We start from the raw sequence: 15438 nt of genomic DNA, 5'->3' as shown, positions 1-15438 counted from the left end.
CTAATTTCTGGTGTCTCTTGTCTCTTATGCATTATGTTCTCTATATTTTGCTAATGTGTGGCTGTGAGTTGACATAATTAAAACAAATACAAAGAAAAGAATGCATATCAGTCACAAGTAATTACCATGATAAGAAATTATATCATCTATTGAAATTTCAACAAGAAGTGCTGGATTAATAAAAAAAACCTTGCAAGTTTTCATCTTTCCATAAACGCATGTTTCTACACTCTCTGTCATCACAACTAAATATTATTTAACATTGCACTCAGGAACTTATGTGTCATCTCACATAAAAATGAGATACCGGTTATGGTAGTAATAAGCTCTGATATAAATCATGCGTATTTCACAACAAAGCCAACATCTTTTATCATATCATAATCTTATGAACCAGAAAATTATATTGGTGCCGACAAAAATCCACATTGATTCTTGGTGGCACATTTGTAAATTGCATTTCAGCTATAAAAGCAAATTTCAGATACTCCACTCTTGGCCAAGGATATCTCTAGGAATAGAATAACGTACCCATCTCAATGATAAAAAAAGTAAATCATATCTTTAGTACAAAGGGCAATATGAAATAGTACGCAAAACAAAGCTATAAAATACAGGATCAATATGATTTTAAGAAAGTGACAGAGAAAAAGATGTTAATATATGTAGAAAATACCGATTTAGAAATTCCTAGGATTGAACATACAAAATTTTCTGCTCAATAGGAAAGACATGATAACTGGGAGTCAAGGAATGTCAACATCAGGTCAAGATATATAAAAGATAGCTCATTGGATAGCTGTAATTTATGCTTATTATGCAGGCTCCATAGCTGTTAATTGGAACTTGCATTGAAGAAACGGCTCATAGGCAAGCAAACATCAAGGTGGATCTCTAGTCCCACCCTTATATGAAATGAACAAATTTTCATTTACTGAGGAATATCCAAAATAAGAAGGATAATAGGTCAAAAACCATAAGGGATAAATAATATGTAAATAATTGAATAAGATATGAATGAATGATGACTTACAATGGCCTACATGATGGTATATAATATATATACACATTGACTAGCCACAATGGTTGAATGATCATGTGTTTTAGTTAGGTCATGTTTATTAGTTAAAATGTGCCTTTTATTATTATTATTATTATTATTATTATTATTATATATTTATGTTTAGTATGTCAATTGGGGTTATCTCAGGTGGTTGGGCAGAATGGTTGTTATGGTTTCCACCCAGGTTCAAATCCCTGCAAGTGACATGATGATGAGAAATATTGTTGTAATGGCTTCGTGTCTGTGTGTTGAGAAATCTAGTGTAATGAGGTTAGGCTTGATTTTTTTATCTTGATAATTACTTGTGAATGTTTAATATCTTCTTGTTACTTCTTAAGTGTTCCTCATCAAGCAATTATACAAATGTTCAATCTTTCAAGAAAAGAAAAAAGACAAGAGACACAAAAATTAGGCTCCAAGACAAGGCAACCCCCACAAGGGGGAAAACCCTGTTGAAGAAAGTGTAACTAGGTTCGGTGTTTACAAATGTAATTTTGATCTTTGTACTTGCCAAGAAAAAGAAATATTATTTTTGTAATTTAAAAGAATGAGTTTCTTGTTCATTTCACAGGTCTAGGAAAGTCAAAGAGTCAAAGACATGTATAAGGAGCTCTTCTTGAGCCTATGTGTAATGTATACAAGTATAGAAGAGCCCTCGAAGACAAGCACAAGAAGAAGTCTGCAAGCTAAACAATGAAGAAGACAGTCATGTCACCTCAAAATATATTTAAATGATAAGTCGGCTCATATGTGGAGACACAACAGTTCACTGTGACATGTCAGCTTATTTATGGAGGCAGAACCACTATATATACCCTGTTGAGGACACCACAGGAAACCAAGAATCTCAGACAATCTGTAATTTCGGATGGGTACAGGAGGTGCAGGATCTCGGATGGCACAACTTCGGATGGGTGCAGGAAGGTTCTCGGATGCCTCTGCAATTTCATAGGCAATTACAGTGAGGAAAATTGCAATCTAATCAGCGTTGCACGAAGCGCCCCCCCCCCCCCCAGATCGAAGCTCCGAAGCGCGCCCCGTACGGAAGCGCCTAGGACGCGCCGTACGAAGCGCGCTTCGGAATTTTGGAAGCGCGCTTCGTGAAATTTTTAGCGCTTCCTGGAATTTCCGAAGCGTCGGCTCCGAAGCGCGCTTCGTACGGCGCTTCGGGCCGCCGAAGCGTGGCGCTTCGGAGCAGGAAGCGTGCGCTTCACGCATGCTTCCGTACGCTTCGGCGGAAAGGGGCGCGCCCAAGGGAGAAAAACACATTTTTTTTAATTTTTTTTTTAAGTTATGTTCACTCAACCTTAAGGGGTGCGTTAGGGTGAGGTTAGAGTGAGGTTAAGGTGAGGAATGAAAAGAATAAAGCCCCCATTCATTCCTCATTTTCTCACTTTGAGTTTATGAGAGTTGGAGAAGAGAAGAGAGGAGAGGAGAAGAGAAGAGAGGAAAGGAGAGGAGAAGAGAGGAGAGCTTGGAGGAGTGAAGAAGGAGGAGCTAGGAGAAGGAGGAGGAGCTTGGAGCAAGAGCTTGGAGGACTTCATCTACAAGAGCTAAAGAGGTAAGTTCAAACCCCAAACTCCCTTGTTTTTTTGAAAAAAAATTTGTATTTTTCTCCTCCCTCTCCTACTCTTTCCCATTGTTTCTACTTGCTCCTTTATTTACAGGTTGTCGTTGTCCACCACCTATATCCATATTCCAAGATGGTGTTCTTTTGGCTTCTATGTATCATTCCACTCTTGGTTTTAATGATGGCAAGGGTGAGGAATAGAAGGGAAGAAACAGAAGAGGACATTGGTGATGGTCCTTGTTGACCTCTACTGGTCAACTACCCATGCAGTGCACCCCATTTTTCTTGACAGAAAGAAGCAGCACCTGATCAGCATGTTCGTGCCATCCTGCCATCAGCAGCAGCTTGATCTTTTTGATTGTAAACCCAGTCTGCATGTATTAATTGTAAATAATCTTAGCAGACATGAGTCATGTATGTATTTTGCCTAGGTGGACCTAACTTTCTAATGATAATCTTCGTCCCGGAAGGTTTTTCGTCTTACCGATCCACGGATCGGCAGAGTTTTCCTTCAAACCTGACCCCAAAGCCGGGATTGATTTTGTCATTAGAACTTTAGGAGAATCCTAGTGTGTTGATCTGCTAGATTATCGTGGTGTCGCAGAGTTGGGTGATTTATGAGGGTCTGTATTAAGTGGGCTTGTCCCCTTGAGATGTAAATTGTAAAAGTCATGATGTAATGTGTCCTGAGGGTCGAGAAATGTTTTAAATCCCCTCATGAGTCCTAAGTCCTAGGTCCTAGGTGATGTTTCCGAAAGCTTAGTTCAGTGATCCATGTTAAATGAATTAAAAATTAAAAAATGAATTAAAATTAAAAAATAATAAAAAAATTAAAAAATGAAGCAAAAACCCTAACTAATAAAATAATAATATTTTAAGTTAATAAATCGACGGATGAGATCAAGAGATGTCTTGATCCTCATCAACGGTCAAGATCATTTCTACATGGATCACTCGAACTAGCCGTTAGGATCATTTCCTTTATATAGGGTCTTAGGGGGTCATTTCAAGGCATCTGATCCGTGAGTCTGTACTGAAAAGCTCTCTTGTAATCTGATTTTTGGGTTAATAAAAAGACTTTGGGGTCCAAATCGTGTTGGTGTTACTCTCTGGAAATGTTGTGAGATCTTTAATTTTCTGCATTTTTCAGTTTTTCAGCCATTAATCATAGCTTGTTTTTAGAGTAGTGTGAGCACAGGTATCTTGTTCACCTGCTAGGGTTTGAGGGCTGCTAGGGTTTCTGAAATAATGGCAGGTATCTCCATTATTTTCTGAGATCTAGCAGCATTCTTTCTCTCTGTGCTGATGGTTGCTTGAGATGTGCAGGGAAACTTTTTAGTGAAGGATATTTGTGGGCGTTTGGGGAAGTTCTGGGCTGAACCAGCCGACTCCCACAGGCTTTTCTGTGCAGAGCCCAGCTGATTGTTCCCTGGGTTAATCATTCAAAGTTTATTTCCTGTTTTACATGAGAGATTTTCTTTATGTTCACAGTAAAGTTCAAATTTCTAATAATCTGAAAATGTTTCTGTATTTATGGCTAAATCTGGCTGTTAAGGGGCCAAGTTTGTACATTAGTCTGTTGTTCTAGGGTTTCAAATTTGTTTGCTCTATTCAGTTTTATTTAGGGTTTTCAGTTTTTGTTTAAGGTGTATATCATTTCTTGGGTGATTCTGTCCATTGCAGATACAAGGTTATCTTTTCAGGGGCAGAGGTTTTTCTGTAGCTTTCAAGTACATGCAATCTGTCTTCTGTCTGCCGCCACAAGAAAAAACATTTTCTGGAAAATCAGTGGCTATATTTCTTTGGATTTCAGCTACAACATCGAGCGTTACTGGGCGATCTATTTATCGGTATGCCGGCTGAGCAACTTCTGTGCTAAAGCTGTCAGCAGAGGAAGGCCAGAACCTGCAAAACTTTTCATCCTGCGTGCTATTCCATCTGCGTTTCCGCCGACCTGTAAGTGCCCTGGCATATCATAAAAATGATGCAATGCAGGTTTGTTCAACGAATTTTCTCAGCGAGCCGGTTTGCCTGAGCCCTCATTCGACCCTTGGCATTCATCAAGCTGTGTTTAGCTTCATCATTTCAGCACTTTAAATATCCGGTGGCCAGAGTGAAATAAGCTCCAGAAATCCTGTGGCTTCATTCTTCCAGCCTGCAGCAAGATCTGTCGTCCTATCTCCATCCACAGTATACCTACTCAGTTTCTGCCATAGTGCATGACTCCTCTGCCTGCTGTCGATCTACATTCCCACGCCGTCACCTGCAGAAGTCCCGATTCATCTTTTACGTGCCCAGTATTCCCTCACGCCGACAAACAGTGGCTTAACTCCAAAATCTGTCGATGGTGGCTCTCGATTCGTACGATGCGTGACAGCTATGAGTTCTGGAACATTCGCCAGGGGTTCAGCAAATACATTACAACGTATTGATACGGCACCCACGTTCACTTCAACCGTCCAGCAACACAAGCGTCAGGTAAACTTCAATCCGCCATCTAAAATCGTCCGATCGACCTGCATCACCATCGATTGAGGCAAGGTAGGCGTTCATGCTTGAAAACCCCGCGTCGAGAGCTGGAAATCGCGATATCCATCACCGAGCAAGGTAAATTTTTTTTATATGTCTGCGGCTGTTTCGATTTTGCCATCGTGTAATAACCTTCACGTCTCATTTCTTTGTTTTCGTTTGGTCTCGTTTACTCTAGATTTTTTTTTTGTATTTTGAATATAAAACAAAAACGCTAGCGTAGATTTGTTTTTCTTTTAAATTTAGATTTAAATTTGATTTTTTTTTAGTTTAGTTTAGAATTTTTAGATTTTTATGTTTTAGTTTTAAATTTAATTAGATTCTGATGTAAATTTTAGTTAGGTTTCGATTTTAGTTTTTTTTTTAGGATTTTGATTCAGTTATTTAGATTATAGTTTAGGTTTATATATATTTGGATAATTTACTTATTAGATTTTAATGAGATTTTTAATTAGATTTAAATTTTGTTTTTTTAGTTTTGGTTAAAAAAAAAATAATAATAAAATAAAAAGGGGGACTTATTTTATTTTGGTTTAGTTTAAGTTTAGTTTAATTTAGCTTTAAATAGATTTTAAATTTTAAATTTTTTTAGATTTTTTTTAATTTTTTTTTTCATAATATTAAAAATAAAAAACTGAAAAAAGATTTAAAAAAATTTTGAAAAAATAAAAATTTTGTGGAAAATTATTTTTTGCAAGTCTCAGGAGCTTTCGCGTTTTATGTTTTATGCTGAGATGCTAAATTTTCAAGTTTGAGATACGAAATATGATATCTGGTTAATAATTTACAATTCTCGTGGTGGTTTTAAGCATTTATCTTTTTCGAAGTTTTCAATTGCTGGATATCATTTTGGTCATGTGATTTAGCTGATGATAGATGGTTACTGTTCATGGTCCATGTTTCTATATCATTTAAAAGGTAATCATTTAAACATTAACTCCACAAGGCACTGGTCTATTAAATCGCTAAATCCATCTAGTGCTTATCATATCGTGTCTCCCACCCAACTGTTTGGCAGTTGGTCTTCACTATCTCGCAGGGTCTACCCCCCTTAGCCGCGGGAGACAGGCTTAAACGGAGGGATCGGGGATCAGAGTGACAGCCCCCGGTCCGATCGTTGTCGTGCCAATCTGCGCGACAATAGTCCTAATAGTAGTGACCCAATGTATGATGAGGAGGAAGGGTTTGAAGAGGAAGGGGATGAACTTGAAGGGGACACTGAAACACAAGATGGGAAAGCTACATCAACACCCTTGTGGAACTATGTGACCAAACTTGATGGGGGAAAGGGTCGTGGATCTTACAAATTTGTGTGCCCTCATGGTTGTCATGGAGGAAAACCATATTGTGGTTCATATACCCGTCTGAGGAGGCATCTTTGTGGGGTGCTGGAGAGTGATGAAAAAAAGGGTTCTGTGGGGGTACAAATTTGCCCAAACATTTCAACTGAAGAAAGAAGAAAATACATCCAAATAGAGATGGCTGCACAACAAAAAAACAAGAAACAAAAAACTCATTCTGAATCAAGTGCAACCTCTAAATTTGGTAGTTGCTCATCTCCTCATGGTACTTCTGCAAGCTCTGGAGGTAGAAGAACAATAGGGGATTTCCTCAATGTTGCTGGGAGGGATGATGTGGATGGAAAGATAGTCCGTTTTCTTTGTGCTTGCGGTGTACCATTCAATGTGCTTCGCTCTCCCTATTGGCATGAAATGGTAAAGGCCATCAATGAAGCCCCAAAAGGATACAAGGCCCCCAACTATGAGAAAGCTAGAACAGTGTTATTAGAAAGAGAAAAAGCTAAGGTTCAAAGAGCTTTGACACGTTTTACAAATGAGTGGGTAGATTTTGGGGTATCCATTGTATCAGATGGGTGGACAAATATTAGAAACCAACATTTGATAAATGTTCTTGGTGTTTCTTCTAGTGGTGTAGTATTTATTGCATGTCATGACCCCTCCTCCATCACTGCATCTGCACAAAACATTGCAGATCTACTATTGAAATCAATCAGAGATGTTGGTCCGAATAATGTGTTCAAGTGATCACAGATAATGCAGCAAATTGTAAGGCAGCAAGAAAAATTATTGAGCGTACTCATCCACACATCTTTTGGTCTGGGTGCCTGGTTCACACATTGAACCTTTTGATGCATGATATTGTGAAACACAAAGAATGTGGGTGGATTGCTGAGGTTTACAGGAAAGGGAAGCAGCTCATTAAATTCATCACAGGGCATACAAGGGTAAACTACTTCTATGGCACTTACTCCAAGTTGCAATTGCTTAAAATTGCAAAGACAAGATTTGCTAGTTATTACCTCACCTTTAGGCGGCTAGTGAAGGTGAGACAAGCTTTAACTAATCTGGTGTGTGCTGAAACATGGGATGAAATTAACACTGACATAGATGGTGCTAATGCAGTCAAGGACATTGTTCTTGACAGTTACTTTTGGGGACAGGTTAAATATGTTTTGCAATTCACCAAACCAATTTATTACATGATCAAGTTTGCAGATTCAGATCGACCAGTAATTGGGGAGGTGTATGAGCAAATGGATAGCATGTTGGGGCAGATTAAAGACATTGTTGAGCCTAGAGATACCACCTTGTACAATTATATTCGTGTAGAGGTGGAAAACCGATGGGAAATGCTAAATGTTCCATCGCATGCATTAGCATATGTTTTGACACCTAAATACTATCATCCATCATGGCTTTCAACACCAGCACCTGGGGGGGGAAGCAGGAGAAAACCACACCAAGATCAAGAGGTTCACAATAAATATATGGCTGCATTGAGTAAATTAATCTCTGATGAGGAGGCTGCATTGGTACGGAGACAGGTGAGCAACTATACGCTCAACACTGGTCCATTTGGGAGCATGCATGCAATTAAAGATCGAGAGACTTTTTCTGCTCTTGAGTGGTGGAACATGCATGGAGGGGGTACTCCACTTCTACAGAGTTTGGCATTGCGGGTGCTATCACAGGTGGTAAACACTTCTTCTGCAGAGAGGTGTTGGAGCTCTTATTCTTTCATCCACAGTGTTAAAAGGAACAGGTTGAGTTTAGACCGGGCAGAGAGCTTGGTTTATGTTCATTACAACTTGCGATTGTTGTCCCATTACTGTGAAGATGCAAAGTCTAATAAAGACTTGTTGATTTGGGACAAGAATCCAGAGGAGCCCAATTTGGAGGATGGAGTGTTGCGACTAGAGCAATTAGAGGATGCTCTTATCCAGGTATGTCCATTGTGGTATGAATTTTCCAATTTTCCCTTATAAAGCATTTCTCTAATTCATGTTTTTAATTTTTTTGTTAACTAGTGTTTTTTTTTTGCATGAATTTTTTGAGCGATTCTAGGATGATGATGACCGTGTTGATATGCCACCACCCCCACCCCCATCTGGTCCCTTGGTTCCTAGGTTCCATGGTTCAACACCAATAGCAGGGGGTTCTTCTTCATCAGTTTCAGTGCCACGACTTCCACAGGCACCATCTTCTTCATTGCCACCACGTGGAGGCCCGCCACCACGTTCTATTCGTGATGGAAGGAGGAGAGGTTAGTAGATATATTCACAATCTACTACTTTTTGTCATAGATTACTCATTAGACTTGTAGACTTGTGAATTTGAATTTTGAACCTTTTTGGCTTGGCGGTGACCAAGTGACATATCTTGTAAACATTATTATTTGAATTTTGGACATGACAAATGTTGACAGTTGCTCACTTGCTAGATAAATCATAATATGCTCTATGTTTTATGTTTTATAATATGCTTCAATGTTTTATGTTTTATAATATGCTTAAAAATTTGATGTATGTTTGTAATAGCTAGAATATAGATGATTGTTGTACATACTAGTAACTACAATGGAATCATGGATGCCATATCTATCTTGATTTATGCAAAAATATGCATGTTTTCATGTCTTCTACAATTAAATTGGTATTTGGGATGTTTGTTTTGAGTATAAATGCAAAAAAATATAAATATATATATATAGCAGACGCTTCCGCGGACGCTTCGCTTCCTAGATTTTTGGAAAATGACGCTTCGGCGTCCCCGCTTCCAAAAAACGCTTCCGCTTCGCTCCCGCTTCGTGCAACATTGAATCTAATACTCCTCGGTATTACAATCTCAACATACCTACAATCATAATCTCGGTACAAGGATAGCAATAGTAATGAAGGTCTCAATAATGGTCACAGTCTTGGCCTACTAACACAGTGAAGCAGCCTCACTATCTCGGCATATGTGTGAAGAGAAGGATTCTGAAGCGATACTTTGTCTTGGTCCAGAAGCAGTCATAACAGATGCAATAATGATCTCAGTATAACTACATTCAAGACCTTAATAGAGAAGATCACTGTCTCAGTGAATCTAAGTAAAGCTCTACTACATATCTCAAATCTCTTTGTTGTGGAGAAGATCTCGGTGAGGACACAGCAGTAATGAAGATCTCCGTGGTAGTGCAGCAAGGTGCAATAGTAATGGTGGTAGAGATGATCTCAGTGTGCAGCAATGATCTCAGTCAAGATGGATCAATGATGAACCAGCAACGATGATGATCTCAGCGGTGACAAAGAAGAGGATTGTTGTCTTGGTCTTGGAGTGGCATGATAGGTCTAGGGTCATGGTGTTGGTATTCGTCAATTGGAATCCCTATAAGAAGAATTTTTTGCGAGTTTTCCTCTCCAAGAGGGAGAGGTTTTGGCCCTGGCAGAAAGCCAACATCTTGTGCCCTTGTCTCTTGTATTTTAGTAACTGTTTGATGAAGCAAGAAATACACACACTAATGATATCAAGAGAAGATTGTGCTAATAAGCAAAAGTTAAAATACCTCACAAATAGTTATCATGCTAAGAAGAATCACATTAACTACATTTGCCCTAGATTCTTCAACATGGTATCAGAGCTAAGGTGTTGAAGTCAAAGGAAGGGCAGCAAAAGAGACATACAAGGATCAGTCTTCAAGAAGGGCATCAAAGCAATAGCTTTGTTAAGAATAAAGGATTAGTCTACAACAGCAGTCTACAACAGCAAAGGCTTTTGTCTATATAATCAAGGAGACAGCCTTCAACAGTCTATACTACCCACAGTCTCGGTGCTATGCTATTGAGATCTCGGTGCCACAATAGGATTAAGTAATCTCAGTCAAAGAATGAAGTTTCAATGTTAGATCACAAGTACTCAGAACTCGAGTTCATGGCAACGGTTTTGATGCCTATCACGGTCTTAAGTCTATGTCATACCACAGTGATCTCAATATAGAATGAAGGTGTACGTTGATGGGTCTCAATACTATAAAATGATCATCATGGCAAGCAACATCAAGACTCTATGGTTCTGCACAATGTTGAATACTACAAGGTTCCACAATCCACTTATGTGATAGCAAGACAGCGCCATCTCAAGTTCATCAACAGTTTGTTAATCATAAGAATCAAATGTATAAGTTGAAGTAACTTGAAGGCAAGAAGGCAAGCTTCATACCATTACATCAAGGATCTCCTCCGGAGGAAGCATCAATGCATCTACTTCAACCATCATCAAAGTGATCAAGTGGAAGAGTTCATATTCACTTGCCAAGTAAGTATCTTTCATTTTATAATCACGTTTGGTTAAATGACTTCATGATTGCAAGGAGATCTATAGGTTGGATGGGTCATCAAAGGTCCTTGCAGGGAATAAGGAGAATTGTCATAATCCTCATAGATAAGAGAAGTCAAAAAAACATACCAAGGAAAAAGGTATCCTTTAAATTCATGGGAGGAAACTCTTAAGGTTCTCTCATCCCTATGTAGCAAGAAAGGAGACATCACAAAGATGTATATGATAAACTTAGTCTTTGAAGGTGCAATGAAGAAGATCACATGAAATCTGATCTACATAAAAGTAAAGGGTATCAAAGGATGTAGCATATCTTCATAAGGTCTCATCTACAAAATCTAGGAAGGAAGATAACCATCATTGCTCTATAATGCACTAACAGATAATCAAGGTAACAAATATCCATGGGATAAGATGGTTACCTCATTCAACAACTTATGGTCTCTATGCCAAATAGAGAAAGACAATTTGATGGCAAGAGTATTGAAGGGTAAAGGACTAAATCATGTGCAAAAAGGAAAGGGAAGTTTGGTCCTCAAACAAGGCAGAATAGGAAGCTCATAATTGGGAGTAACAAATCTCTACTATGATTGGGATAGTATCCCTCACAAAAGGGTCCTATCATAAGCTTCTGTTATAGATATGACAATGATAATAAGATGCATCGTGGCATCATGGAAGCATTAGAAACAAGAGCTCGTGACATCACCATGGGAATCGTGGAGGACAAAATCCATGGCAAACAAACATGAAGGATATAGCTCTTGAGAACCTCAGTGGACATTGAAGGAAAGGAAGGAGTCATCTAGGACAAGGCTCATCATACATCAAGTCAAAAAGGAAACATCTGCCAGTTGGGGATATACAAGATCCTCAAGATTCTCTGATGGAATCCTCATTGAAGGGTTCACCAATCTAGAGAGGAAGCAAGTGTTTCATCAAGAACTCCAACTTGTGGAACTCATGGATGATGTTATGATGACATAAGAAAAGAAGCAAATCAACGGGTTGGAGACACTTCAATCAAGGAAGTTGCTGAAAGAAGCCTAGATGACATAAAGGTAAAATAAGGTATGTATGCTTGTGTTTAATATTATAATGTCATGTCATATGGTTGTAGGTAACATGGATCATTACTTCTATCTTAAGAAGCATGATCAAGAGAAAAAGGATCTCCTCCTCTGAAAGAATGCAGGAAGGCATAAGTCCCACTAGATGAAATCAACATAATATGTCCTCATATGAAGTATGAGGTGGTTGACTACAATGAAGAAACTCTGATTGAAAGCTACTGGAAATGGAATGTGTGAGGAAGGAAGAGATCGTGAGATAAGCAACCCTGATGAAGGTAATCAACATCTAAAAGATCAAGAAGACTTGACTAGAAAATCTCCCGGAAAGATATGAAGACTCTGATGGAAAAGATGAAGACCCTTGACAATGGATATCTTTGGGAGATGTGTCAACATATATGCAGGATGTTGATACCTACAGAAAGATGTCATGATGAAGAGCCATCTAGTAAGGTACGATTTGATTTAATGATATGTTTCTTGAATAATATCTGGATAAGTTCATGCAGGGCTACTTACAAGTACAACTAGCATTCATGTGATGAATGGAAGAAGCATGATGAGAAAGAAGTAGTCATATGACGAAGGTTCCAGATATGAAGAAGACCACTTTCCATGAAGAAATGAATGACATGATGAACTAAGGAGGAAAGTGATGTTGATTTGGGGTAGCATTGGATGTGCTCTAGCCATGAAAATTGGTGGAGAACCTAAAGCGTGTGAGATCTCCAAGACCCAGAAATGGTTTGGACAGATTGTACCTGATTTCGGAGATATTAAAATAATTAATATTTTTAATGGAGTTCCTAAGTCTAAACTTAGGAAAAATAAAATATTAATGGGTATTAATATAAAATTGGGTTAGAAGGTTCCAAAAGTCATGGATCAAGCCAAATCTAATCTTAGCCGTTGATTAGAGATTTAATCTTGGTTGCTAAAGGACCAACGAGAAAAGTATAAGAAGAGGCTTGAGGGTTAGTTGGAAGATACACCAGAATGATCAATCATTCATTTTGCTAGAGCGAGGTTGCTAAGCAAAGTTGAATCAGTAATCAGCAGCGAGGGGCAGTGAGTACGAGGCAGAGAGGCAAAGACAATATTAAAAGACCAACGCAGAAGCAGAGAAAGAAAGAGCAGCAGCCAATCCAGGCTACGCAAAGCCCAGCAGAGACAACGCAGAGGCCAGAGGGACTACGTCATCCACGCAAAGGCTGCGGGAGTGATGCAAAGGGTCCCAAACGCTGGGCAGTGCCTCAGAGGGCTGACGCAGAGGGTCCTAGGGCTAACACAGGTCAGCAAGAGGCTGACGCAGAGGCCAAAAGGGGCAGCATTGAGCTCCAGTTGTGCCAGGGAGGGTTTCATGGGAAAGGTTTTCTGAATATAGAGGTATTACTACCGTGTATTTTTTCTCTGTCGGGTGAGCCGGTTAGGCACCCATTTGTACTCAAATAGATTGCATAATAATATAAACCTCTAAATAGTTGCACCGGTTTCCCCGCATTGGGTTTTTCCAAGGGCATTTGTCCAAAAATAACGGTGTCACTTGTGTGCTTGTTTTCTTTCAATTGATGATCTGCAGATGTTGTGACTGTATTGTGTTTATTTCGGTATTTAAATGTATTAAATAATTTGTTCGAATTTAAACAAGTAGAAGAAATAAACCAGCATAATACAGATTAATTTTCTAACGGATAGAATTAGAAAATTCAACATGGTATCGGAGGGTGGTTGCAGATCACAGGAGAACTGAAGGCATTAGCTGAGGAGAGCATTTGCAGCAAAATTAGCTGTCCCGAGTGAGAGTAGATGATCCTTGCAGAAGCAACAGAGGAAGGGTTGACGTAGAGGGACTGCGTCATAAGTCTAGGCCAGAGAGAAGCCAGCGCAAAGGCTGAGGAGGGTAGACAGACGCTCATGCAGAGCCACACAGAGGCCAGGAGGGCTGACGCAGTTGGCTGAGGGAGATGATTTGCTGGTGACGGGATTGCGCAGAGCCAAGAGGTTCAATCCTTCAGTTGTTGGGGTGAAGGAAGCTGTGGGCAGTGTGCGGGAGCGAAGCTGGTGGGGTACTATTGTTAGAATAGTACCTAACAAGGCAAGACCAAGGTAGAGGGACTTGCTGCCGAGGTGGATTTCTAACCAAAGAATTTGGATCAGTGTTGCAGTTGCACTGACGATCGGAGAGGAGCAAGTTAACAGTTGGCAAAAGGATTTCTAGGAGGGAAATCAAGACTTAGAGGGAGTCCAGAAGAGAACTTCCAAACAAGAAGTAGATAGACTCGGAGGAGTCGAACCGAGAACTTCCAAGCGGGAAGTAGAGAGACTCAGAAGGAGTCAAACCAAGAACTTCCAAGAGGAAAGTAGAGAGACTCGGAGGAGTCGATAGAAAAGCAGCGAGATGGTCGTGAATGGGCTGAGGGATCAGCACAGGCTGGACGGAGCGTCCAACTTTGTGGTCTGGAAGGCTAGGATCTTGTCCATTTTAGACAGACATTGTATCAAGGGCTTCGCCTTGGGAGTGATGGCTATCCCAATTCACCCAGTAGCTAATGAAAGGTATGAGGTGGAAATGGCTAAGGCAAAGTGTATCATCCTTGATGGGGTCAAGGATCATGTGGTCCCACATATAGTAGAGAAGGAAACGGCAAAGGAGATGTGGTGTTGAAGTTTCTAATTTTACTTAGTTTAGAAACCCTTCATGCACTTTTTCTGATTTATTACTACCTACTTGTTATTTTTCTTTAACAAGTTATTTACAAAGTAAATACTGAAAATAAACACCAGTGTATACTCAACATATTACAGATCAGCAACTAAAAGAAACAAGAACAAACACACTACATGACACCATTATTTTTGGACCAATGTCCCCGGAAAAACCCAATGCGGGAAAAATGGTGCAGCTATCTGAGGGTTTTCTTATTAAGCAATATCAGAGTACAATCTGGGTGACGAAAATGGCCTACCCAACAGAGAATTTCCTTAGCAGCTATACCTCACAGTTTGAAAGAAATCTCTTGGCTAAAACCTCAGAAAAATCCTTCCGGCAGCTCCTCAGCACAAAACTGCTTTGCAACCCTAGCGTCTACCCAAACTGGACTGCGTCAGCCCCTCTGTCTCACCCTGGCCCTGCGTCAGCCCTTCTAGGCCTGTGGCAGCCCCAGGAGGCCATGCATCAGCTCTAGGAGCCTCTACGTCAGCTGCGCTAGCCTCTCTAGTGCTCTGCACAGCACTTGGCTGCCTCTGCGTGGCCCTGCATGAGCCCTTGCTGGCTCTGCATCACCCTCTTTAGTTGTTGTGCTGCTCTCCCAGCATAATCTCAGCCTTCTCTGTTTCTCCGTACTCAATGCCCCTCAACTGCTCTCCCAATCATTGCTTCTATCTCTCTTAGCAAACCTCGCTCTAGAGAATAGAATGACTGATCATCTGGTCTATTCTCCAAGTGACCCTCAAGCCTCTTCTTATACTTTTCCTATTGACATCTCAACGGTCGAGATTAAGTCCCTAATCAATAGCTAAGATTAGATCTGGTTTGATCCATGTCTTTTGGACCACTATAACACAGATTCATAATAATACATATTA

At 39.8% G+C, this 15438-nt stretch overlaps 2 protein-coding genes across 5 annotated transcripts in view; one reads left to right on the top strand and one right to left on the bottom strand.

The window, feature by feature from the left end:
- The window catches only part of EMB25 (DEAD/DEAH box helicase), a 404169-nt gene that overhangs the window by 203107 nt on the left and 185624 nt on the right, over positions 1-15438 (bottom strand). The gene's annotated exons all lie outside the window — the stretch shown is intronic.
- The window catches only part of LOC149260894 (uncharacterized), a 30860-nt gene continuing 23372 nt past the window's right edge, over positions 7951-15438 (top strand). Inside the window, exons 1-2 of the mRNA XM_089434091.1 lie at positions 7951-8406; positions 8528-8726. Coding sequence (XP_089290217.1) covers positions 7951-8406; positions 8528-8726 — 655 coding nt within the window. The remainder of the gene's footprint in view (positions 8407-8527; positions 8727-15438) is intronic.

The sequence above is a fragment of the Pinus tabuliformis genome, chromosome 6 (assembly GCF_031772625.1).
Source record: "Pinus tabuliformis cultivar Carrire ecotype Pingquan chromosome 6, CPIR1, whole genome shotgun sequence".
Classification (NCBI taxonomy): domain Eukaryota; kingdom Viridiplantae; phylum Streptophyta; class Pinopsida; order Pinales; family Pinaceae; genus Pinus; species Pinus tabuliformis.
The sequence above is the reverse complement of the archived record's forward strand: the minus strand, read 5'-3'. Positions and strand labels throughout refer to the sequence as shown.